The 24,635-nt window shown below is 37.7% G+C and overlaps 4 protein-coding genes across 8 annotated transcripts; 1 reads left to right on the forward strand and 3 right to left on the reverse strand.

Annotated features, from left to right (window-relative positions):
- Positions 1–1,803: 1,803 nt before the first annotated feature.
- LOC104804253 (elongation factor 1-delta 1) lies at positions 1,804–3,956 on the reverse strand. Of its 2 annotated transcripts, none has more exons than XM_019201354.1 (8): positions 3,865–3,956; positions 3,614–3,724; positions 3,219–3,335; positions 3,008–3,101; positions 2,715–2,835; positions 2,473–2,586; positions 2,223–2,384; positions 1,804–2,113 (listed from the first exon to the last, which is right to left on the reverse strand). In XM_019201354.1, coding segments are annotated over exons 2-8 (696 nt in total). In that variant the 5' UTR covers positions 3,700–3,724; positions 3,865–3,956; the 3' UTR covers positions 1,804–2,111. The 2 variants fall into 2 exon arrangements, with proteins under 2 accessions (XP_019056899.1, XP_010526783.1); XM_010528481.1 differs by having other exon boundaries at positions 2,715–2,838.
- An 8,135-nt stretch (positions 3,957–12,091) lies between these two features.
- Positions 12,092–14,660, forward strand: LOC104804254 (cytochrome P450 84A1). Its single transcript, XM_010528483.1, has 2 exons — positions 12,092–13,105; positions 13,705–14,660. Exons 1-2 carry the CDS (start codon positions 12,170–12,172, stop codon positions 14,326–14,328), a joined length of 1,560 nt encoding a protein of 519 aa, XP_010526785.1. The 5' UTR covers positions 12,092–12,169; the 3' UTR covers positions 14,329–14,660.
- Positions 14,661–14,791: 131 nt separating this feature from the next.
- On the reverse strand, positions 14,792–20,207 carry LOC104804256 (transmembrane and coiled-coil domain-containing protein 4). 4 transcript variants are annotated; one of them, XM_010528487.2, is made up of 17 exons: positions 19,395–20,207; positions 19,041–19,304; positions 18,755–18,836; positions 18,116–18,673; positions 17,653–17,821; positions 17,399–17,551; positions 17,116–17,213; positions 16,829–16,920; positions 16,606–16,676; positions 16,380–16,515; positions 16,197–16,256; positions 16,012–16,094; positions 15,855–15,931; positions 15,704–15,774; positions 15,550–15,607; positions 15,279–15,427; positions 14,792–14,944 (listed from the first exon to the last, which is right to left on the reverse strand). In XM_010528487.2, exons 2-16 carry the CDS (start codon positions 19,298–19,300, stop codon positions 15,314–15,316), a joined length of 2,082 nt encoding a protein of 693 aa, XP_010526789.1. In that variant the 5' UTR covers positions 19,301–19,304; positions 19,395–20,207; the 3' UTR covers positions 14,792–14,944; positions 15,279–15,313. The 4 variants fall into 4 exon arrangements, with proteins under 4 accessions (XP_010526789.1, XP_010526790.1, XP_010526787.1 ...); XM_010528488.2 differs by lacking the exon at positions 14,792–14,944 and having other exon boundaries at positions 15,044–15,427; positions 18,764–18,836; XM_010528485.2 differs by lacking the exon at positions 14,792–14,944 and having other exon boundaries at positions 15,044–15,427.
- A 596-nt stretch (positions 20,208–20,803) lies between these two features.
- LOC104804255 (probable serine protease EDA2) lies at positions 20,804–24,393 on the reverse strand. The gene is made up of 12 exons (XM_010528484.2): positions 24,021–24,393; positions 23,671–23,796; positions 23,413–23,568; positions 23,147–23,329; positions 22,875–22,991; positions 22,727–22,780; positions 22,555–22,626; positions 22,253–22,458; positions 22,066–22,160; positions 21,582–21,656; positions 21,390–21,473; positions 20,804–21,306 (listed from the first exon to the last, which is right to left on the reverse strand). Exons 1-12 carry the CDS (start codon positions 24,195–24,197, stop codon positions 21,191–21,193), a joined length of 1,461 nt encoding a protein of 486 aa, XP_010526786.1. The 5' UTR covers positions 24,198–24,393; the 3' UTR covers positions 20,804–21,190.
- Between the last annotated feature and the right edge of the window lie 242 nt (positions 24,394–24,635).

A 24,635-nucleotide genomic window follows, 5' to 3' on the forward strand; every position in this document is an offset into this window, starting at 1 on the left:
TCTGGGATGAAAAGAGTAATATTCCGCCGCCACCACCACCTCCTCCTCCTCCTCTCTTTCCACCGCCGCCCCCTCCTCCTCCACCGCCGCCCCCTCTCCCTCCGCCACCGCCTCCTCCTCCTCCTCCTCCACCGCCGCCACCTCCTCCTCCCCCTCCACCACCACCTCCTCCTTCGCTATGTAGGCCCACTAAGACATTGTCGAACGCTAACGAAGCGTTGGCCTTCTCTCTATTCACCTCTTTGACATCAACACTTCCATTAATGGACCTTGACTGTCCATTTCTCTGATCCTCCAAGCCCCGCAGCCCCTGAACAGAGCTCGAGCTCAAGAGCGCAGAAGCTGCAACTACTAACAAGAACACCACCAAGCCTCTTGCAAACATCTCCATATGGTTTGAGATGCCCATCACCCTTCCCCCTCCCCTCCTTTTTATACCATTCCTCGTCGCCATAATTAATTAAATTGAACTTATATTAACTGTTAATTAGCGCACCCACATGCAGAACCTACCGAATTTCTTTAACTTCTTCCCCAAAGGCTGCAAAAGAGACGAAAAATATTGTAGTTTGTTCTGAATTAAATATGCATTTATCCATTATAGAGTGACCAAACTAAAAGAGCGTTTGCTTCATGGGCAAGAAAGACTACCATTACACTTAAAACCAAACTCTACACAAATAACCGACAGAAATAGAAGTACATTTACACAAATTCTAAATGATATATGTAACTGATTTTTAGGCAGATTTCCTTTGACTATATGTTTTTATCCCTCTTGCGCGTCCGGACAGGTGATATCGTGTATATATTTCCAATAGATTTTGCATAGGTGATGTGAAGAACACAAGAAGGGGTTAGTAGACAATATTTTGTTGTTTTACGTTCTTTGCATGATGTAGTATTAAGATAAAATCAAAGTGATCATTGCATAGACATGTGACCATAATATATATATATGCACCGCAAAAACGATAAGGCGCATATAATAATAGTAGGTGGTAGTGTGGCCACCAAAAGGGTGTGTGCCCTCGGAGACAAGAATGGAGCCAAGGAGGATTACTTCTCTTTTGGTATACGCATGCGAATTTTGATAATGGGTTCACACAATATGCTTCGTTTCAAGTTTGTTGGATTTGGATTTTGGTGCTCTACAGTTGTTCCATTATTTTCACAAATATATATATATATATATATATATATATATATATATATATATAATATGTATATATATATCCACTATCCAGTTTCATGTTCCGGTGTTCATCTCTATAGTAATTAAATTTCCTTGTCCCGTCAGTCTTATACGGACTCATGGCTAAATCCGTGACATGTTCTAATAGATAGGTACCCATTTCACATTTCTTTTTAGCAAAAGAGGTAAACATCAAATACGAGTATAGAGAAATACCTCAGTGGCTTAGCTTACATGCCACAATTTTCAACTGTCTCGGATCTCTAGTGTTGGATCGGTTTAAAAAGAAGTAAATCGATATTAATTGTCATTTTATTTTTTTCCCCACGTAACAAATTGTAGACAATTTCATTTAGCACATGAAGTGTTCATTACATAGGCCAAAAGGAGTATTAGAAATATATAATATATAAATATGTACAACATGTCAGTTTTCTTGATCTGGCGGTGGCTCACCTCCTTCACTGCTTCATCTGGGTCTGGAAGTTGCCGGACGGGACGAAGGCCGGCGAGCTCAACATTAGTGACGTCTTCGGTCTCACCGCCTCCAGAGCCACGCGCCTTGTCGCCGTACCATCCACGCGCATCACTAGCTGCGCGTTTACTGAATGATTTGAGATCTCTGCATGTACGGGGATGTTCATCTCTATCCGTGAAGTGTTCCGATGCGTATCCTTTAATGCAAGAATCGACCATAGAGAAATCTCTATGGAGATCACTTAGATGTTGCAATTTCCGACAGTCTAGGTTGTTCTTATTGGAACACGGAATCTTTGAACCAGTAGAAAACTAAACAAGCATCCGCGGAATACATAGTTGCCATAAATATCAGAATCGATCAAAGCAAAGGTTCCACAACAAGAGCAAGACGCATTATAATATATAGAGTAGACTCCTTGGCAATAATCTCTCTTCATCCTGCATTACGATACGCCCAAAAGGACACATGTTCAGTACAACAAAACTCCCACAAAAGCTTAGGCGAAAACAAAGGGAGAGAGCTTATAAGCATAGATTCGAAACTTACATATCTTGTTGAAGGCCACAATGTCACAGCTCTGGACATATTCGTTGATGGGTTCAACGGTCAGTTGCTCTTCAATGAGGGTATCGACAGAGACAAGGTCGTCAACAATGGTGAGCATGATCTGCAACTTCTTGATACCGTAACCAACAGCCACAAGCTTTGCTGTAAACATTTTAACAAATCAGTATATTCGAGATACAAAAAGAAGTGAATGTCTGGGATGAAAAGAGTAATAGTAAGATGCACCCACATGCTCCCCAGAGCAATCCTTCCATCTCGACGCTTCTGACAGCTTCCTCGAGCTTCTTCATGTCAGTCTCATCGTCCCATGGCTTGACATCCAAAAGAACGGATGACTTTCCAGCTGTGAAAACCAAGCAGACAACCCTCCATCAGCATATGATCATGCATGCTATCAATCCTCGGAGCATCGAACTAAGAAAATAAAGTTCATAAAAAGGTATATTCATACGGAAACAAAAGATGACTTACATTCCTTCTTTTTTCCAGATGCCTTCACCGCTGCTGCACGCTCTTCAGCTGCTTTCTTTTCCTCCTCGGTCTCCTCCCCAAAAAGATCAACATCGTCATCGTCATCCTCATCAGCAGCAGCAGCCTACAATTAGATGAAGGCAATGGCATAAACGACATTCACATAAAAACAAAATCTATCTGCAACATGGACAACAAGAAACAGAGTGGGACCTCAACAACAACAAACTATAAGAACGGTATGATGCATTGCAGAACCTGATAAACTGATATAAAAAAAAACAATTGTATACCTTAGAGTCCTCTGCCGGTGGAGTTGCAACAGCCTCTTCTGTGATAGGAGCAAAACCCTCAACAGTGATACCGCTCCCTTCAGCAGTCACACCTCTGCAAACGAAAGATACGAGTAAAACCCACAAGTCAAACACGCAATAGATAATGAAATCCAAAATATCAAACCCTAACAACCAAAAGAGGGAAATGATGACAGAAATCAGAACTTACGAGATCCTCAAAAGGGCATCAATGTGGTTGTACCAACGGGACACATTCACGTATTCGGAGGTCGGAGGTTTTGAGAGAGCAGCATAGATGGTGAGATCATCCTTTGAAGCTTGATATCTAATACATACAAAAAAAACGATTAGCCAATACAAGCTTGTTGCAACATCTTCAACATATTACATTCACTGCAATTCTCCGAACAGACATTCAAATGAGTAGAGGCAAGTTCATAACCAAACAATACAACAGATTTGCCCCTATGTCTTAATCGATAAAAAAATTGCCCCTATATTAAGGAAAATGTCGCCCGGTGATGATTTATCACATTATCCGAAAGTTATGTATAATCAATTGTGATTTATGCCATCGACAATCAGAGGAAAAGAGAAACTCACCCGGTGATGTAACTGCGAGTGAGGAGATACTCGTCAAGCTTCTTCAATCCAGCAGCCGAGTTAAGGTTGGAGAACGCCGCCGCCATTGTTAATGAAGCTCGAAGATTATTTCTGAAACAACGAAGACAAAGCGATTTCAGACAAAATCCACCATCACACGAAACCAGATCGAATCCGAGAAAAGCACAAACCTACAATCGAATCAATTAATATAAATACGTAGAAACATAGAAGAGCATTCAGATCCGAACCTGATGAATGCGGCGCCGCCTTCAAAAGAGAGATAAAATGGTTGCAAGGGCAGGCGAGAGGCGAAGGATGAATATGAACAACGTTAAGGGGGCTTTATTGGAAGCGTAAAGGGTTTCTTTTATGACCGTCCGATTAAGGAGCTATAATCTAACGGTGGACAATGCGTAGATCTTTTGATACTTGTGTTGGGCCGAGCATCTGCCCTTATTGGGCCTACATATTAGGCCAGCTGTCGGGCCCATATGGTTACTTCGTTGTGGGCTATTCTTACGTCTTCCTTTTTCGTTTTTTTTTTTTACTTGGAATATTATTCCTTCCATTTCCATATGGTAGGACAGGGATTTTATTATTCAGTGAATTTAACAAATAAATATTTTATATTGGAAATATATAGAGAGAGAAATCCAAACCCGGAGGAGGAGATCGGATAAAATTTTATACAGAATTTCCCGACGGATGGAGACGTGAAATGACAGAAGCCACAAACGCAATGGATGTGTATATTATATGATCCGGTCCATCCAAATCCATCTCCATTAATTCGGATAATTAAAAAAAAAATAAAGTTAGTGCGGTATATTTATGCATATCCACAAACATATGCATCCGTGAAATATCTAAGATGACGTGATGAAGACGTGAAGTCCGATGTAAGACGTTGTTCTTGTGTTATTACGGATTATATAGTATTTTTTATTACATTCATTTTTTTTGTTTATATATTTTCGCATTTATCAATTAAAAAACATATATTATTACATAGCAACGGGATTACTTAGCCAAACTTATCATGATATATCAGATATCATATATATCGAATCTAATATCATGTATTAAAAGAAAAACTTATTACATAAATTACGTCAAGTATCTCATGAAAATATTTAGATTTCACAGTATACATATGTTTACAACTCGAACATTTTCAGGTAATTAATTCGCTAATAGAGTTGACGGACATGCACTAGTAGACGGCGTACGTTGTTGTATAGCCTCTCCGTTAAGTTATTCTCGAGAGCTTGGGCACGTATATATAGCGACGTCCACTCGTCTTCTACTACGTTATAGTTTAAATTAAAACCTTTTATATGAATATCATCATAATATAAATATTTCGGGTGCGTTCTAGTCAAGCCTTTGAGATATACACAATCCGCAATGAACCCGTCAATACTTTTGATTTTTCCACATTGAAAAATTAAAATTTATCCATAATATTGTGCAATATTTGGTGGAATACGAAACATTTTTTGTACGTATGCCCTTGTATAATATATCGACCATGAAGTCATTGTGGCTTGTTGTGTTACGACTTACGTACGGTGATGCCGATGTTTTTTAAAATACTATTATCCATTTTATATAAATATCTCATATCCATTTGATATAAATATCTATTATCCATTTGACTTAAATATCTGTAAACTAATTGCATCATCATCGCACAAGAAATGGGCGCGTGGTGTTTGAGCTTATCCTTTGAGTTAATTTTGGCCTACAATCAGTGCAAATCTCAATTACTCTTCTACAAGCATCTCGATGTGGGAACATTTCACATCGGTGGTTGGTGACCGTCGGATTTATATATATATATATATATATATATATAGTGAATATTTGGGGGAAAATTTAGATATTTTTGTGTTCAATCATATTGGTCTGTCCATATTTATATAAATTCAATAATGGTTTTATTGATTTTTTTTTTATAATCATCCATTCTACGCAATATATTCTCCGAAATAAACATTTAGTTATTTTTGCAAACGTTCCTACCAAATATGTGAATAATTAAAAAGAATATTTTCAAAATTATTCCTTAGTTAGGATGTCAGATGCTGAAAACACAATAGAAATATATTTAAACCACGACATATATTATAAAAGATAGATACGATTGGTTTGGTAGAACGAAGTATGATAGAGAGGCGGATATTCCATTTTAAATAATACATATGATCATGTTTCCATAAAATTTGGTGTAATAATGGATCCGATATGAGTTTTTAAAAATTAAATTAACTAAATTTTAGCTCAATATAAAAAAAATAGAGTTCATGAGTTCTTCGAACGGTGAAAACAATCTCTAGCAAAATGTTTCGCTCTACGGATATTTTATGTATGTCGGTCTGCCGTTTATGAAAATAATAAAAAGTAACCTAAGAAAAATAAATATTTTGTGTCGGAATGCTTACAACAGAAACATATCAAATCAAGATTTATGTGCTACTCTCTAATTCGCCCAACTATGTGATCTTTCTAAGTTTTAAAGCCTAAATCATATCTTGAAAAAAGTATAGAGACCAATGTGCAAACACCATTTGTTAATTTCTGTTTTTTTATGAACGTAATTGAAAAAAAATATATTAAATTATTCTCTATATAAAACAGTGTGATCTATGTTTGAGATAATTTCTCTAAAATTCATTTATCAAAGAAATTATCTCCAATGAACTGTAAAACTAAAGAATTCGATCAGAATCGTTGGATTCTATCGTAAAGATGGATTCAGATATATTCGTTTTCAAATTATGTTTTTATCTATCTAGTTCCGGTTTTATACTCCATGATTTTTATTGTGGTAACTTAATATTACAATTGTTAAAATTAACATTTTGTAATAATAGCTAAGTTCAAACCAAATCGAATTGAATATAAAATCGATATAAAGACAGAATACGTACAGGTTTTTAAAAATACATGTTCGGCAACCAAATTAAGCAAAACCCTAATTAAGTTATTTAACAAAAAAAAAACCTATAATTAAGGCCTCAAAATTTTAAAAGACTAAAAAGATCCATAATCTACATGTGACCTTTATATATACGGCATACTAAATAAAAAAATTAATTATAAACATTGAAAATTTTAATTATTGAATCTTATTGAAGAGGAAGAGAAAAGGAAATAATTGTCTTGTTCCAACAGAGGGTCGGCTTTTTGGACAGCGACTCGAGAGTTGTTGGCTGTCTATTCAAAGAAGTTCAAATCCTACATTAAAAAAAAATGCCCATTTTAAATATTGCAATTTAATATTTTAATATCGGAATTAAAAATTATTAATAATCATATTTTAATTATACGGCAATAATTTAGTTTTATAATCATATTTATATAAAATTTTGATTTTTTTATATGATTCTTTTCAATGACTATCCTAATTAAGACTAATCTAGGTCGAAGCAAATGTGACTTCAGATCTCTAACGTTTTTTAGTGCAAGTTACCAACTACAGATTCTTTGCATTAAATAAATTAAAAGTCCGTATTATCTGATTTGGGCGTTATTATTAATCCTAATATATATATATAATATGCTATGCCGCTTAGAGATTGCCGTTGGAGAAAGGAATTAAAATATTATTAGTCTCCAATGCCACCAACTACAAATTTTGTCCATGTGTTTGCTTATGTCTTTTGAAGACCCCACTATATATAATATCAGCATAGCAGTTTTGTCTAGTAAAAAAAACTTTTACATAATAAATCATCATAAAATTGTAATTTATTTACGGAAAATATTCCAGTAATATTTATGCCTTTATGGAAATCGGGTAAAAAAAAAATAGAGTATCATATCGGTTAAACTATTTTCGGGTTTAGATTTTTTTTTATTTTTCAAATTATAATGATCATTTTCTAACAAAATTTATTTCCAGTTCTTGTTGATATATATATATATATATATCTATATACATATTTATTTCGATTTTCTATTAGTTTAACATTTAATCCTAAAAATAAATTAATATTCAATTAATTTAAATTTTAAAAATCATACTCGATCGATATTAAAAATATATCTATTCTTTATATGATTACATAATATTACATTGGTTTCTTATATTAGTAGATCATATTTATTTCGTGTATTAGATGATTATTGGATTAACCTTTATTTATTATAATAGAAATGTTAACCCTAATTAAAAAATGACGTCATCTTTTTCCCTCTCCGGGTAAAATCACCCTCCAAACCTGTTTTTTGCAAATGAAAATTAATTAAGTCTTCTAGATTTGTTGGGACGTCCTAAAATATTTTTCATTTATAACCCTCTAGAATGACTAAAATATAAGGAAATATATATTTGCATGTACACTTTAGGGTTGATAAATCACATAATGTCCCATATATAAATACATGCATATGCATACACTCGTAAATGTATATATGTATGTATGTATGTATGTATGTATGTATGTATGTATGTATGTATGTATGTATGTATGTATGTATGTATGTATGTATGTACTCATAAATGTAATTTTTAGCAATTTTTTGTTAATGTTTTTTACGAGTTCTAAATTTAGCGAATCAACGCAGAAGGATCGTAACCTGTTGTTAGGTTTTCCATTTGACGCCGACAACAATCAAGTTAATATATTGCGGTCAATAAAATAGTAAACTAAATAAATTATAAAAGTTGGTAAGCAAAGTTTCTTTAATTAGAAAAAGGGAAATTAATAAAATTAAAAAACGACACGCAGGCATAAGTTGATCCTATCGACACAACGAAAACTAAGCTGTCCAAATCGACGTGAGCATTTAAAAAATAAAATGACCAAGAATAAAAATTGAAAATGAATTTTAATCAAACAAAAATACCAAAATAAAAGAAAGTAAAATTTGGGAATAAAAGGATTGAAACCTTCGAAAGCTAACTTTTGAAAAGAAATTTAGATAATGATTTATTCCTTTCCTATGTAACATATTTTTTCGCATCAAATTATTAAAGCGAAACTTAGAATCTAGAATTTTCGTTTTAAAATTATATTGTATTGTTTCTATAAAATTATACTGTATTGTTTCTATAATATTTATTTATAGTACAAGTTTGTGTGTTTTGTAATATTTATTTATTGTACGTATATTTACATATACGTATGTTTAGTATAAGTTATAAACTATATAATATGAATACAAAGAAAGTTATAGGTGAATAACATACTGAACATCCGGTTAGCAAAAAAAATGATTCGATAAGAAATAAAAAATATCTCCACTCCATGAATCAGTTGATGACGTACGTCGTATTTATTAATAAAAAAAGATATATTTTAAATTTTTAATAAATAAATTATGTCTCACAAAAAATAAAGAAAAAAGTGCTTGCGTTTCATATGTTATAATGTTTTGCGCGGGAGAGTTTACCAGCTAATTAAAATGGTTTACTGTAGTAATTTAATTTTTTTTACTGCTATACATTTTGAATGATTAATTAAGTTGGTGGTGAGGACCTTTACTCACCTTCGAAACATTATCTAACCGTAAACAACAATAACAAAGGTCAAAAGGTAATGATGCTCTTGAAAATATTAAAATGGATTCATGTAATATTTTAAAAATATAAATATAACAAAGTATTTCATTGGAATTTGGAGCAACCGACGACATTTCTGTAAAATTTTACTCTAAAGGTTTCCATTTGATATTTAACAAATTTTGGCGGTGGTAAACAAATTGGCAAATACATATTCTAATACAAAGAAATTCTCCATATTATCAATATATTAATTATAAACGGATAAATTGTATGGGTTGTTTTAAGATGAAAATATTATTTTTTATAGTTTTATTATTCAAAATAGTAAATTTAATTCTTTTATTTCGATTTATGCGTACCCTCGTATTCAAAGTTAGTCAGACTTTTATGTTTTAGATAATAAAGAGATATTTTTAATTTATGAAAAATAGTTTTTTATGCAGAATTTACAAAGCATGCATATTATAAACTTATTCCATTTTCAAGGATTAAAATTGTGTGCGAATTAAATAATATAGAAACAAAAAACAATAATGTAAGTACTGTAGGTAAGGTTATGAGTCTAAACAAAGATTAAGACCGCATAAACGGGAATAGTGTCCATTAATTGGCCACTAAGTACCGGATCCAGAAGTCCCTTCACTTGTGATTATATATATATATATACTCCTTTAGATATTATTGATGTGATTAACCAAAATCATTTATAATATAATAATAATAATAATCAACAAGCACATCGTTGAATAAAAAAGTAGATAAATATCACTTCAATATTTGTTTTTTTTTTGATAACCAGAATGATTTCCCGGATCTTCGATCTGATTACATCCACCCTAAATTCAGGACCAATCTTTGTATGTGGACCATTTTGGTCCAAAAATTACATTCTTCTTCACTAGTAAAATCGAACCCAAAACTTTAAAGATGACGTTGTCACCTCTCAGGCAGCTAGTGAACCACCAACTGTTGGATTTGGTAATTTATATTAACAATGACGTTACAATGATGTTTAAACACGCCACCTCAATTATTATTATTATTATTATTATTATTATTATTATTATTATTATTGAGAGAGAGAGAGAGGTTGTCTTTTTCTTGCTAATGAAAAAAAAAACTGAGATATATTCTTTCGTAACAACGGGTGCGACCATATTTTCAGTAGTTCCAATGTCTTGTCTAGACAACCATGCAGAAATGAATATACAATTGATAATTTAAAATACAGTAAATATTCTTTAGATGAATTATTAATATAATTCAGTTAATCAATATTAATAGTTACCATAACGGTTCATTGGTTTATGTTTTTTTCTCTCTCTGAAAATCCTTCGTCTTGCCCTATTTTTTAACACATTTTGAATATATATATATATATATATATATATATAATTAGACCTTAATCATGGTAGAGATAACAATAAAAGTATTGATATTTTTACCCAAAAAATAAAAGTATATATTAATATTTCCCGATAATTTAGCCTATATTTTTATACAAGTAGACGAGTCTAATTATAAACTTTTTGGTACTTTCTGTCGGTTCAATTTCATTATGTGTATATATATAGTATACGTACATATATGTAGTATATCTAACTCTAAGAGTTGACTCCGCCAAAAGTACAAATAATGTTCGAGTTGTTGATAATTAAAAACTTTAAATGGACATGTCATCTTATTATATATATATATATATATATTTATATAAAGTCGATTCGTTATCCCATTATACTGTAATCAATTTTTATCATTTTGATTTCACCAAATATTATAATTCAATTATGAACTCTTGCATAAAATATAATTTAAAATATTTAAGAGTTGAAATTTGAACTTCTAGAAAAAAATATATAAATCTTATAATTAATGCACGATATATCCTCATGAAAGGCACTGATATTTCATTTTCATTTTCTTTTTAGCAAGTTTGTCATCTATTTATAGTTCTAAATATAGCTTAATAATAGCTATTGGTTATTATTTAAAAGTCTAACTTGCTCAGCGATAATATATTACTTTAGAAAAAAATTATATTTTATTTTATTTTCGATGTAAATTTTATTTTATTATCTCTATTACGAGAATTTCACATAGTTTTTAATTTTAAAAAGTGATTGCAAAATAAATTTATATAGTCTTTTCTTTCCAGTCGGTTTATAGTATAAATTTGTGTAAAAAATTAATTAAAATTCGTGGTATTAGTAAGTATTTATACTCAAATAGAGCTATTAATAAGTTTATAAGAAATATAGATAATATTGCGCAAAAGATGACAATGAAGAGAAAGTACAAAATATAGTCGCATATACACATAAATATATTTGCAGAAACGTATAGTTAACAATATCATGCATAAGGACCATATATACGACTACTCATTAGTACAAGAGAAATAACTATAATGTTAGTAATTGGGATGGATTTAATTGTTACAATATGTGGGCCATACATTACTGTCTCTCTATATATTTATATATCATATAATAAATTGGGGTTTTTGCTACTTGGCTGCTTGAAAATATCTTGACATATAGTAGAAGCTTGATATTATGTCACTTGGGCTTTATAATGAAACACTTAATGTTGTTTTTCAAACTAAAACATAGATTATCACATGGCATTCTTTATCATATCATAAAATAAAAATTATTGTTACGCTATAATTTGTAATCACTATAAGCATGTGCGCCTTGAAATTAAATTGGTAGTTTAGGATATGGGTTTTTATATTTTTTTTAAAAAAATATATACAGACAAAACGAATATAGAAACACAAAACTGCATACTAATTATTTGATCCACTCGACAAAAATAAATAAATACTAATATATGAATTGAAAGCATAATAATGTTAATAAACACCTGATAATTAGGAATACGAATTAAAAGGTGAGTAATAAAAATCAGAATCTGGGTCCCAACATTGATTATATAAAGGACTCGTATAATATCACATCCCAAGGTGGCAAAAGCTCACCAAAACCCATTTCGGATTTTTATCAAAAGCAAAACGCAGACGCCATCAAGATTACAAAATGGAGTCTCTATCCCAAACCCTAAACCAAGTCTTGGACCCTCCCACGGCTCTCATCCTAGTCGTCTCTGTGATCATTTTCCTCGGCCTCGTCTCCCGGCGGCGGAGACGGCCGTTCCCTCCCGGCCCGAGAGGGTTACCCATCATCGGTAACATGTCCATGATGGACCAACTCACGCACCGTGGCTTAGCCAAATTGAGCCAAAAATACGGTGGTTTGTTCCATCTCCGGATAGGTTTCCTCCACATGTTCGCGGTCTCGTCCCCCGACGTGGCCCGACAAGTCCTCCAAGTCCAAGACAACATATTCTCGAACCGGCCTGCGACCGTCGCTATATCGTACTTAACGTACGACCGAGCCGACATGGCCTTCGCTCACTACGGACCCTTTTGGCGACAGATGAGGAAAGTCTGTGTAATGAAGGTTTTTAGCCGCAAAAGGGCTGAATCATGGGCCTCTGTTCGAGACGAAGTGGACAAGATGGTCCGGAGCGTCATGGCCAACGTCGGTAAGCCCGTGAACGTTGGAGAACTTATCTTTGCCTTGACGAGGAACATAACGTACCGAGCCGCGTTTGGCTCGGCTTGCGAAGAAGGACAAGACGAGTTCATTAGGATCTTGCAAGAGTTCTCCAAGCTCTTTGGAGCGTTTAATATCGCAGATTTTATACCGTATCTTGGTTGGATCGATCCTCAAGGACTAAACAGGCGTCTAGTTAATGCCCGTAAAGCCCTAGATGGATTCATAGATGACATCATCGATGAACACATGAAGAAGAGGGAGAGGGAAAAGCAAAATATCGCTGATCAAGATGGAGATACGGATATGGTCGATGATTTGCTCGCGTTTTATAGCGAAGAGGCTCAGCCGAACGAGTCGGATGATACTCAGAACTCGATCAAGCTCACTCGTGACAACATCAAAGCCATCATCATGGTAAACATCCATCTCAAACCCTAACGATTCATATAATAGGATATATTTAAATATCAACAGCCATATATATAAAGTTTATATCCACACAAACCTTGGACATATTAAGAAACCGACATAAAATTCAAGTTGCTGTAAGATTTTCTGGCATGAGAAACAACGTGGTTCCTATGAAAAAAATCTCAAGACTTATGGAGATCTATGTCTTAATTCGATATAGACATGTCTTTTGCTTAGGAGTACCAAAAAAACTTTATATAAAGAAATCATGGTGGACTGGTTCCCACAATTTTCCTAACATGTTCGACTTGTATAAAACCGTAGTTTTTTCTAAGTTGTGTTTTTTGGATAATTCTTCCTAAAATAATAAAAACTAAACGGGGAAAAATGAATATTGTAATAAGAAATGGGAACAATATTTTGTGTATTTCGACATATTATAGGAATTTGTGTAAATAACACGAATAAAATATGTAAAATGAAAGCATGACGGGGATGGATTATTCTTCGGGTAGAAAAAAAAAGAGCGAGGAATATTCTAATGTTCATTATTGGGATAATGATGATAAATAATAATTTGGGATTTCAATCAAAATGGGCAGGACGTGATGTTCGGAGGAACAGAGACGGTGGCGTCGGCGATAGAGTGGGCCCTGACGGAGCTTATCCGAAGCCCAGAAGACCTGAAAAGGGCCCAACAAGAGCTCGCCGAAGTCGTGGGCTTTGACCGGCGCGTGGAGGAGACGCACATGGAGAAGCTCACCTTCCTCAAGTGTTGCCTCAAAGAAACCCTGAGGCTTCACCCTCCGATCCCTCTCCTCCTCCACGAGACGGCCGAGGACGCCGAGATCGACGGTTTCTTCATCCCGAAGCGGTCACGGGTCATGATCAACGCCTTCGCCATCGGCCGCGACCCGAATTCATGGTCCGACCCGGAGAGATTCGACCCGTCGAGGTTCCTGAAGCCTGGCGTGCCCGATTTCAAGGGGAGCAATTTCGAGTTCATACCGTTCGGGTCGGGTCGGAGATCGTGCCCGGGTATGCAGCTCGGGTTGTACGCTCTCGATTTGGCGGTGGCTCATCTCCTCCACTGCTTCACCTGGGAATTGCCGGACGGCATGAAGCCCAGCGAGCTCGACATGAGCGACGTCTTCGGCCTCACCGCCCCCAGAGCCACGCGCCTCGTCGCCGTGCCAGCCACGCGACTCATCGGCTCCGTTTACTAAAGGACTCTCGGTCTGCGCCACGTGGCGACGGAGGACGGGATTAGAATGTGAAAAAGACGAAAAACGCCCTGGGGTGCACAAGTGGAAAGTCGGCTCCCCCGTCTCTTTTAATTTTTATCCTCATTTCATATTTTTTTTTTTTAACCTTTTATGGGATTTCGTTTACTTTTTTTTTCTCGGAAAATAAAAGTAAAACTTTCTCGAACTTGCATCTGCTTAAAAAGGGAACTTGTAAGTTGTAAATGTCTCTCTGGCTGTCGTTCTATTTTTTACTTGTGGACTTGTTGTTTCATAATGATAATAATAATAACAATCACCCACGTCATTTTTCACCTGTGTACACGTACACCCACGTATACGGTATTACCCATAAATTTATCGTATGCGCAACGTATAATGTTATCAATTGTAAATATATAAATTTTCTTTTAAGTTTATATTTTTTTTTCTTCCAATTCACAAAAAATAAGAATAATATATTATCCCTAGAGCTAGGAAGACAAACGGGATATGTCTAAGTTTCTTCATGTTGGTTCTGACAAATAAAAAAAAAACACGAACTCAATCCCTTCTTTGCTCATTTTGACGTCGACAACAAAAGGAACCCAAACGGCACCTAAACAAGCAAAAAAAAAAAAAAAGGTGGAGAATATGATGGAAGGTTTAGGTTAGCTCCAAGACGGCGACGCTTCATTGATCACAAAGCAAAAATATGTATGGCCAAATCCATCATAAATTCCAACACTTACTGACAACAAATACTTCTTTTTTTTTTTACAGACTTGTCCGATTCGGATAAAGAATCGACTTGGGTTTGCCGACACAAAAGTGAATTACTGTTCCAGACATGACGGAAAACCCATTTAAAGTAAGATTTTATTCTTTTGGGTTTAGACCCTCAAGTGTGGACAAAGAGACTTGAGTTGTCAGAGTCATATACTCATACGCACCTGAGAGAGAAGGGTTTGCTTTTGGGTTTTAGGGTTTAGGGAGAGAGGTTGAAGACGGGATAATAGGCGTCGAGCTCGAGGCTCTCCAAAATCTGCTGCGTTTTCCATAGGTAAGAGGAGTGACCTTCCACCGTATCCGTCACATCCACCTGTACGTACACATTTCTCGTATGAACTGGACTTACTACGACAACTATTTCACTTTATAGAACCATTTTAATAAACGTTCATTCCACGGAAACGTAGAGGGGGGAGTACAGAAATGCCGTACATTCTCAATCCCGGGGAGACGGATTGGTTGAATTCCAGCTAATCCTTGAGAGAACAGACTGTGGAAGGTTAAACAAAAAAATAGGGAAAATTTTGGCTTAGTTGTTGGAATAGGCGAAGGTGAAACGTCAGTAGAAAGGCGAAATTTAAGGTACCTTGCGCGAAAAGCAACTCCGAGGGTCCAATCATTTGTGGCGTAGACATTGATGAATCTTCCGGCCACCATCTGGACAAAACAATGAAACGATTTTTGTTTCTCTGCGTGACAGATAGAATGAGAACACACACAGTTTTGTTCCTTTTTACCTTTCTCACTTCCTGCCACGTTTCGTTATTGATTGAAATAGGCGCCCCGAGAAGAACGACTCTTTCCACAATTTCAGCTACAAGGAAAATGGTGAAAATCAACAAGGACGAAACCATTAAATAGTCTTCGTAAGGACCATAATGTTAGGGTGAGTACCGTTTTCTTCTGTCTCAGCCAGAGCCTGGAGGCACTTGAAGATAACACGTGCACCAAGTGAGTAACCCACGAGCGTGACAGGTCTGCATGTCCAAATTTCAAATAAACAAAACGCAAAACGGAAATTTGAGTCTCGTAACTTCAAATGCATAGAAATCGTCTGCAAAAGATCGTGAACTTTGTACCTGTTTCCCTGCAATCCTTTCAAAAGCACTTCAGCTAGAAGTCTTCCTGCTTTGTCTGATCTGTAAGAGGAGATTATGAGTTGGGTCTGGTCACCATCTTTCATCAATAAAATGAATTGGATTTTATGATCAAGTAACCTCTACGAGGTTTTTCCTGCAAAGCCAAGAGAAAAAGATATATACCTGTCAATGGCGACACTCCATTTGCTATCTATGAAATCAGCAGCAACAAGGATAGTTGCAGGCCAGGCCAGTGCAGCTAAAAGAGTGCTTAGTACAGTGTGCATTGCACCTTGTTTCATCAATTCCAATGCAAGTCCTGGTGGCATTCATACCGATGCTACTTCTATTCAGAGTTCATCGATGAAGTTCTAAATGAAAAAATGGCTATGAGGTTGAAACAAATTACTTGACGTAAGCCAATCCTGAATTGCAGTGCTCACTGCTACAAGATTCTTAGTCTCCCACTGAAGCGTGTACCTAAAAGTAAAGACCAAGTCATACGAAATAGCAACTCCTCGTGCATACTTGAACTGGAAAATTGGTGGACCGTCTGGTGAGTATTTATTAAGATCCCCATGTCTTGAAAGACCATTCCAACCAAGTAGATTTAAGTTGAAATACTCACATACCTTTCCAAGTTGTCATGTAATCCTTCCCAGGGTCTTACGAAATCTTCTTCCTTGAAAACAAAGCCAGAAACCAAGACTTCCACCGCTAATCGCTGTTACATTGATTTGTGATAAATAGTTTCACGTCATTAAAAGCGCATTATGAATGTTCTCATCTCTTAAGAATGCATAAACACAGCAACGAAATTCATGGTTTAGATGAAAAACTATGTCACAGCCAACATTTCATAGTTCCAATGGAAAATTACATCCCTTTGATATAGCAAAGGAAGAAAAATGGAACTCACTCCTTCGTTATGATGTTCTCCAATAGCTTTAAATTCAAACTCATCAATGTCTCCAATTCTCCTTGCCATCTTACTCCCCGTGAGCCCAGCTCCAGCAGCTGATTAAAAAAATGATCAAGAACAATAGCACAAATGCATTGTAGCAGCTTATTCACAAATAAAAAATATTTTTTTAGGATGATAATGAAATTTACGCCCCTTCTTCCGTTAAGTTCTCATTTTGAGAACCCAAAACCAGTTTTCAATATATATACTTCACAAAACGAACATTTGTATCACCCACCTCCAAATGATGCTGCAACAGCAACCGAACCAGCAACAGTTCCAGCAGCACTTGCAGCCGCTGCAAACCCACTGGCTCCAATCACAGGTACCAAAGTGCCCAGTGTCGGTGCCAATGCACCGAACCCTGCAGCAATGGCTGGAGCAGCCAATCCTTTTTCAACATCACACAAAAACAAGAAACAAGTAAGCCATGGTGGAAACACTTTTCTACTGCCATGGAGTCCAAAGGATAATGCACAGAAGCGACCGTACCACCGGTGATGGCCATCAAAGTACCCCCGGTTAAAGCAGCAGCACCAATGATGCCTCCACGCTTCCATTTAGCCCATCTACTCTGAGGAGACAAAGACTCGTCTTCCTTTGTTTCCTCAACCTTTTGTATGGCCATTGCAGAGCATGCAACCATTGTCTCGATTGCTTCCTAAAAAGTCAAAGATCCCTTAATTTGAACACCATAACAATCATAGAACTATCAAATTGTGCAATATACAGATGAAAAGAGAACAAGAAAAAAGATGCTCAGCAGAGTGCAAAAGTATTAGAAAGTGTGCAAGAAACTAGACAAACCATGATCAGAACTTGGATCTGCAGAAGATTTCCATGCATGCCATATCCTAATTCTCAGCATGATAGCTAATACGGAGCCACAGAATGTAATGAACTAGCATGAAATTATCAAATGAGCTTTGTTTGTAAAGAATTTAGGTATACGAACCACGTTTATCCACTCAATGTCAAACCAGGTCGCGAGTAAACGCAAAGCAACACGATGTCGAGCATCATAGCCTTTTCTACGCCGGGTATATTTCTTTTTCTTTTTCTCTTCACGTTTATCAGCCAAACAAGCTGAAAGAAGCTCGTAAAGAACATTTATCTTCCTTTGATATCTGACCAATGTTACTTCCTCCACAGGTTTCTCATCTGCAACGACTCCAGGCTTGTGGGCTTCATCTATACTTATGCCCGGATCTAGGTTTTCTGTTTGTGGCAGACTGACGGGTTTCTGCCTGTCATCTCTACTTACACCTGCCTCTGTTACTGGCTGTCTGATGGAATCCTTATCGACAACTTTAGAGTTAGATTGTGCCTCGGGAACTGCATATTTCTCACGGCATTCATCTTCGTACCCCTTACGAATCTCCTTCTTAGATTCCACAGATACAGAACTTTCCATGCTTCGCACCATTGCATCAACAGCCTTAGCTAAAGCCTCCTCTTTCTCTGCCATCTCCGAAGAAACATCACTCGCTTCTTCGGACAGTAGCCTCATGAACTACAAGAAATCAAAGAAACAAAGGATAAACATGGTGGGATTGAAGAAGCAAAAGCTAAACCACAAAGGGAACAGTCATACCGCACCGACATGATGCTTCGCTGGAGAAGAACCAGCTGTTTCCTCGAGACCATTCCAAGCTGAGGAATCGATATGAAGACCTCTGTGCATGGAAATCGAATGACAGATACAGCTCATTACACATACACACACATATAAACACATCCATAGCTCCAGAAACGACAATTCCAGATGATTTCAACGAGATCAAGAACAAACAAAACTCAGAAAAGAATCCCAGGATACTTGATCATACATAGGTCCATGGAAAAGCGATCAAAAGAAGCAAAATCGACAGGGAAATCACCTGAAAACGGGTCGAAGGAGACCCGAACACTCGTGTACCCAGAGGCCAGGGTCCTCGGAAACAGAATCGTTGCTGCTGCCGCTGCTGCTTCGCTCACCAGACCGGCGACTTTCGCCGCCGCCTCCTTCGTCGTCTTCGTCGGCCACTGGGCTCCCCAGCGGCTGCGTCTGGGGGATTTGCGCTTGGTTGACGGCGATCGCGAACAATGCCCCCGCCGCGTACCGCTGCGTCGGCGTCAGATTCGTCGTAGCTTCGCTCATCTCACTACAAGATTTTTATCAGCAGATTGTCGAAAGTCGAAAGCGAAAGAAAATTTTCAGGGAAAAAGATTCAAAGATGAGAAAACGATGATACCTTTGAAATTTTGTTTGAAAGTTACCTCCGGTCAAATCGCGAGTCGACTCGTTCGTTTATTCAGACGGAGGAAGGTCAAAGCGACGCCGTTTCAGAGCAAAACCGGAAAATCCTTCCGTTTCATCCAGCCCGACAAATGCGACGGACCGAACACGTGTACACTTTTGTAAGGAAAGTGAGGTATTTCAAAGAATGAAGCCTGGCAACTACGTATAGATCCGATTATTATATCATCCCACATGTTCAGTTCCATCCATCGTCACAACAATCGTTTCTTCTTCGGTGAAAATCACAGGCTTCTTCTTCTTCACGTTCTTACATCCAGGTGAGTTCTTGTTCTTGCCTTTTGTAAAATTTACAAACCCATTTTGGGCGGAAAACAAAAGACCGCCTTCAAGATCGCGGTAAAGGTGCCACGTGGGAAAAAGGACGGAAACTGTGGCTTTGCATCGGGGTATCAACAGGTATTCGAACTCAAATGTTTGACGGATGGAACCAGAGAGAGAGAGAGATCGAATTGATGGACTCTCGACAGCATCCGACAAGAATCTAAGCATATCATCTTTCAGGTGCCTAGAAGACAAAGACAGACACTGACCAACGCGCAGACACATGTCGACAACAACATTTTCATCTAATGCTGCATAAGAGTTTACACACAATGAAGATCCTCCGGTCTGTTGCTAACAGTTACATGGATGATAAGAGGGTAGTTATAAGCCTCTTACTTGATGGAAGAGCTTGGACAAGAACATGTGTATGTCTTCATCGCCATCCTATAAGACATGACAGTAGTAGCAGTAGCGGTGTCACATGGCAGTCCAAAGCATCGCGAACAATGCCCCCGCCGCGTACCGCTGCGTCGGCGTCAGATTCGTCGTAGCTTCGCTCATCTCACTACAAGATTTTTATCAGCAGATTGTCGAAAGTCGAAAGCGAAAGAAAATTTTCAGGGAAAAAGATTCAAAGATGAGAAAACGATGATACCTTTGAAATTTTGTTTGAAAGTTACCTCCGGTCAAATCGCGAGTCGACTCGTTCGTTTATTCAGACGGAGGAAGGTCAAAGCGACGCCGTTTCAGAGCAAAACCGGAAAATCCTTCCGTTTCATCCAGCCCGACAAATGCGACGGACCGAACACGTGTACACTTTTGTAAGGAAAGTGAGGTATTTCAAAGAATGAAGCCTGGCAACTACGTATAGATCCGATTATTATATCATCCCACATGTTCAGTTCCATCCATCGTCACAACAATCGTTTCTTCTTCGGTGAAAATCACAGGCTTCTTCTTCTTCACGTTCTTACATCCAGGTGAGTTCTTGTTCTTGCCTTTTGTAAAATTTACAAACCCATTTTGGGCGGAAAACAAAAGACCGCCTTCAAGATCGCGGTAAAGGTGCCACGTGGGAAAAAGGACGGAAACTGTGGCTTTGCATCGGGGTATCAACAGGTATTCGAACTCAAATGTTTGACGGATGGAACCAGAGAGAGAGAGAGATCGAATTGATGGACTCTCGACAGCATCCGACAAGAATCTAAGCATATCATCTTTCAGGTGCCTAGAAGACAAAGACAGACACTGACCAACGCGCAGACACATGTCGACAACAACATTTTCATCTAATGCTGCATAAGAGTTTACACACAATGAAGATCCTCCGGTCTGTTGCTAACAGTTACATGGATGATAAGAGGGTAGTTATAAGCCTCTTACTTGATGGAAGAGCTTGGACAAGAACATGTGTATGTCTTCATCGCCATCCTATAAGACATGACAGTAGTAGCAGTAGCGGTGTCACATGGCAGTCCAAAGCTGGCCTCTACACTCAGAGAGCCATAGATCAATGTATTCTACCATCTGCTGCCTCACTCTGTTCACCGCATCCGGCGAGCTGCAATTCTTCGAACTTCCTGAAATATATTTTTATACGTTCCATCAACCCTTTTTTTTTTTTGGTTGGGGGTTAAGAAAACAACATGATGTACACCTATACCTTCAATGGCCATGGGAGATTGAGGACATCCACGTAGATCGGTTCCGTGTCCACAGTTGTGACAGCTTATCAGCAAGGATGGCACTGGTTGGTCAGAAACTCAAACTTGTCAGAAACTCCCCTACCCCCACCCCCACCCAAAAAAGAAAAGAACAGATTCTTGATTCAGTCTTCTCGGATTGGGAGACTTACGGTCGGGAGATGAGGTTTGCTTTGAGGCATGACGCCATGGATCTTGTGACCCGTTCGTGAATATGATTTTGGTACCTGCAATTAAGTTTCCATGAGAAACGAAACCGAGATTTTCGAGTTATCTGAATTCCAACCTGAATCAGAACCCAACCATCTCGGGTCTCACAAGATATTACCCATCTCGGACTCGTACGGTTCAGTTACCCGAATTTCGGATACCCAAGACAATGTTTGGGTACCTAATAGTATATTTGTAAATACTTATAAAGCCTAAGGGTAAAATGCAATGGACATCTTACACAAATCCGTGTACCCATGGTACTAGGACCTGTCTCGGGGACCCAATTACCCGAACGAAATTTTCAGGTTTTCCTCACACAAAAACCCGATTTCATCTCAATAGTAAACGGGTACGAAACATTCAGGGTTTTTTGCCCAGCCCTACAAAGAAGACAGAGGGTCTAGAAGGTTCAGGTTCACATACCGGCAATTTTATCGCCTCCATAGTAGAGGTTTGTTGCATCGACTTCAGGATAAACGCCCTTCCCGAACAGGCTCTTGCAGACATCCAAATGATACCTACGACGTAAAGACAGGAGTTACAAGGAAGATAAGCATGAGAACTTCAAAGGGCCTGGAATGAGACAAGATGCTGCTGATGAAGCACATACTCTGTATTAATTTGCTGAGACCGGACACTATCATTTGCAGGTGCCACCTGGAAATACGCCACTTCGGTGCAAACCTGGAACCACCATAACCGATCCTCGCTGTCTTTGGCAAGAGCAGTGTCTCTCAAATGTTTCCTGCCGTACGTTTTAGCACTCAGCCCGAAAACTCCAATGCTGAACTCTCTAACATATTTCGCATACGCTTCCTGCATCAAATAAACGCTCGAAATTAAGTGCATAAGTACAGACTTTTGCAAGATAACGTGAATTCTAAGCGCTTGGAGCAAACGTTCGGGACTCACCACTAAATCACTGCCGTTCTTCTTGGCTTCGACGAGGGGGATACATAGTTTATCTGGGTTTCCATATTGGATCTGCACGGTTTCGATCAGGGATATAACCGATGAGACGAAATAGGAAAGAAAGAAGAAGAGAAAACACGAAATTAAAAGGGTAGAGAAGGGATATCCTTACCGCCATAACTGCCGCATCAGTGACGAAGTATAAGAAATCAGCATCGATGCCAAGCTGCAGATACAGATACATACATAAACTCATCGTAATCGAAGCTGGATATTCTACATTTCCACTAGCAAGAGTTCAAAGCAGAGAAGAGAGAGACCTCGGAGGCATTGAAGAGTTCTTTCACAGCCTTTCCATTTACTTTAAGCCCTAGTTCCAGGAGCTTATTCGTCTCCTGAAGAACAGCTTTGCATTCCGGACCAGCCGACTCACCAATCTGCTCGTACGGTACAAAAAGCCAGACCCTTTTGGTGGTTAATGCCTTAATTGTACGTATACTTGAAGATGTGAAACCGTTAACAACGGTTGATTAACTCTGTTAATCTTGGAACTGGCAATGGAAGAAAGAAACTTATGGTACTGTTGCATTACCTGCTGATCGAATTCGGGGAATTCGTAGATAGCGCGAACAACTGCGGAACTAGCAAGGCTTCCGCACGTCAAATGAGGGAACTTAAGACGGAACCATGCACTTAGAGCTCCAGAGTACGAGACCCCAAAAACGAACCATGGATTGTCAACACCGTTTCTATTAAACCTAACGTTCAGCGAATCCTACAACCACAAATCCGGGAGAGTATGAAGATCGTATATCATGAAACAGACATAAGCTCAAGAAACAGAAAAAGAAGCCTTGCCTGGTAATACTGTCGGAAAGCAGCCAAATCGAAAAGGGCCTGTTTTGATGAGAGATATCTAAGATTCTCTGTTGCCAATGAGTTAAATGGGGAGCTCTTCCCATAATACCGATGCTCGAGGGAAATGACCGCCGCTTCGAACTTCTTTGCTAACACCTGAATTGCATAAATGCCTCCAAGATTACGACATCATTACATTCATAAGACACGAAATCGTTGGTTAAGACAACCAACGAAATGCTCTTATGAAGAACTTACGCCAAGATAATCATTGGGGATGCCATTGCAAGCAGCTTCACCGCAGATTCTCAGAAAGATAGGCCCATCTGGTGCCCGGAAATAGTCTAGGAATTCATAGTACCTCTGACTGAATTTTCGGTGATCCTGAGAGAGATAAACCCAATCCGAAAAATGCGAATGAAGCGGTAATTTGCACGGAAATATGAAATCAGACCATTGGGTTGGCTAAATTCTAAGAACATGAAACAAACATCTGCGGATCCCGACAAAGTCTTCCCAAGATTCTCAACGAAGCGACAAAACCAAATCAAACAAACCAAGAAAAACAGAGAGAAATTCATTCTTGGGAAAGAGAGGAGAGAAATTACGTAAGGAGAGAAGTGATCTAGGGTTTGGTTGAACCAGAGCTCATCCGAAGTCAAGTAATAGCCGCTTCCGGACAAGCCATGAGACAACGTACGAGGAGGCACTAAGCCATGGGACAAGGTCGGAGAGAAGAGCAGCACCGCGAAAGTGAAAAAAGTAAACCGAATCTCCGGTGACATCGCCGTCGCTACCGATCGGTCTCCGGCTTGTGCTGGGTTTCTTGCCAACGAAATTCCAAGAGAGAGAAACTTAGGAGGAAAGAAAAGGAATGCAACTGCGTACTAAGCAGTTTGAAAATAGACGGCTCTCAAGAAATCTTAATTAAGACAAATGAGGCAAGTGAAGGTTGCGTTGACCAGAGAACCTCTGACTCTGATTCTGAACCGACGCAAGTGTTTTTGTTTTCTGTTTTCTTTGTTTCTGGAACCTTGTCTTTTTTTTTATATACATATAATAAAATGAGATTTGGGGTATTAATTATAGATAAATCTATATATATAACCAAAACCAAATATAAATAAAACCTGAAATCTACATTTCAATACACTCGTAAAAACGTTGCAAATTATTCAAAATTCTAATATACAAAAACAGACGAAACATATACACGCGTACCG

The sequence above is a fragment of the Tarenaya hassleriana genome, unplaced genomic scaffold, assembly GCF_000463585.1.
Source record: "Tarenaya hassleriana unplaced genomic scaffold, ASM46358v1 Cleome9, whole genome shotgun sequence".
Classification (NCBI taxonomy): domain Eukaryota; kingdom Viridiplantae; phylum Streptophyta; class Magnoliopsida; order Brassicales; family Cleomaceae; genus Tarenaya; species Tarenaya hassleriana.

Excerpts from the sequence above, each read along its gene's own strand:
- LOC104804255 (XM_010528484.2), bottom strand. The coding sequence starts at position 24,197 with ATGTCACCGGAGATTCGGTTTACTTTTTTCACTTTCGCGGTGCTGCTC. Across the intron at positions 23,569-23,670 it reads TCCCCAATGATTATCTTGGC|GTGTTAGCAAAGAAGTTCGA; the intron begins GTAAGTTCTTCA and ends TATGCAATTCAG. Across the intron at positions 22,627-22,726 it reads CTGATGCGGCAGTTATGGCG|ATCCAATATGGAAACCCAGA; the intron begins GTAAGGATATCC and ends GAAACCGTGCAG.
- LOC104804254 (XM_010528483.1), top strand. The coding sequence starts at position 12,170 with ATGGAGTCTCTATCCCAAACCCTAAACCAAGTCTTGGACCCTCCCACG. Across the intron at positions 13,106-13,704 it reads ACATCAAAGCCATCATCATG|GACGTGATGTTCGGAGGAAC; the intron begins GTAAACATCCAT and ends CAAAATGGGCAG.
- LOC104804256 (XM_010528487.2), bottom strand. The coding sequence starts at position 19,300 with ATGAGCGAAGCTACGACGAATCTGACGCCGACGCAGCGGTACGCGGCG. Across the intron at positions 17,214-17,398 it reads TGTTGCAGCATCATTTGGAG|CTGCTGGAGCTGGGCTCACG; the intron begins GTGGGTGATACA and ends TTTTTTAATCAG. Across the intron at positions 15,932-16,011 it reads GGCTGAGACAGAAGAAAACG|CTGAAATTGTGGAAAGAGTC; the intron begins GTACTCACCCTA and ends TTTTCCTTGTAG.
- LOC104804253 (XM_010528481.1), bottom strand. The coding sequence starts at position 3,699 with ATGGCGGCGGCGTTCTCCAACCTTAACTCGGCTGCTGGATTGAAGAAG. Across the intron at positions 3,336-3,613 it reads ACTCGCAGTTACATCACCGG|ATATCAAGCTTCAAAGGATG; the intron begins GTGAGTTTCTCT and ends TGTATGTATTAG. Across the intron at positions 2,839-3,007 it reads CACCGGCAGAGGACTCTAAG|GCTGCTGCTGCTGATGAGGA; the intron begins GTATACAATTGT and ends ATCTAATTGTAG.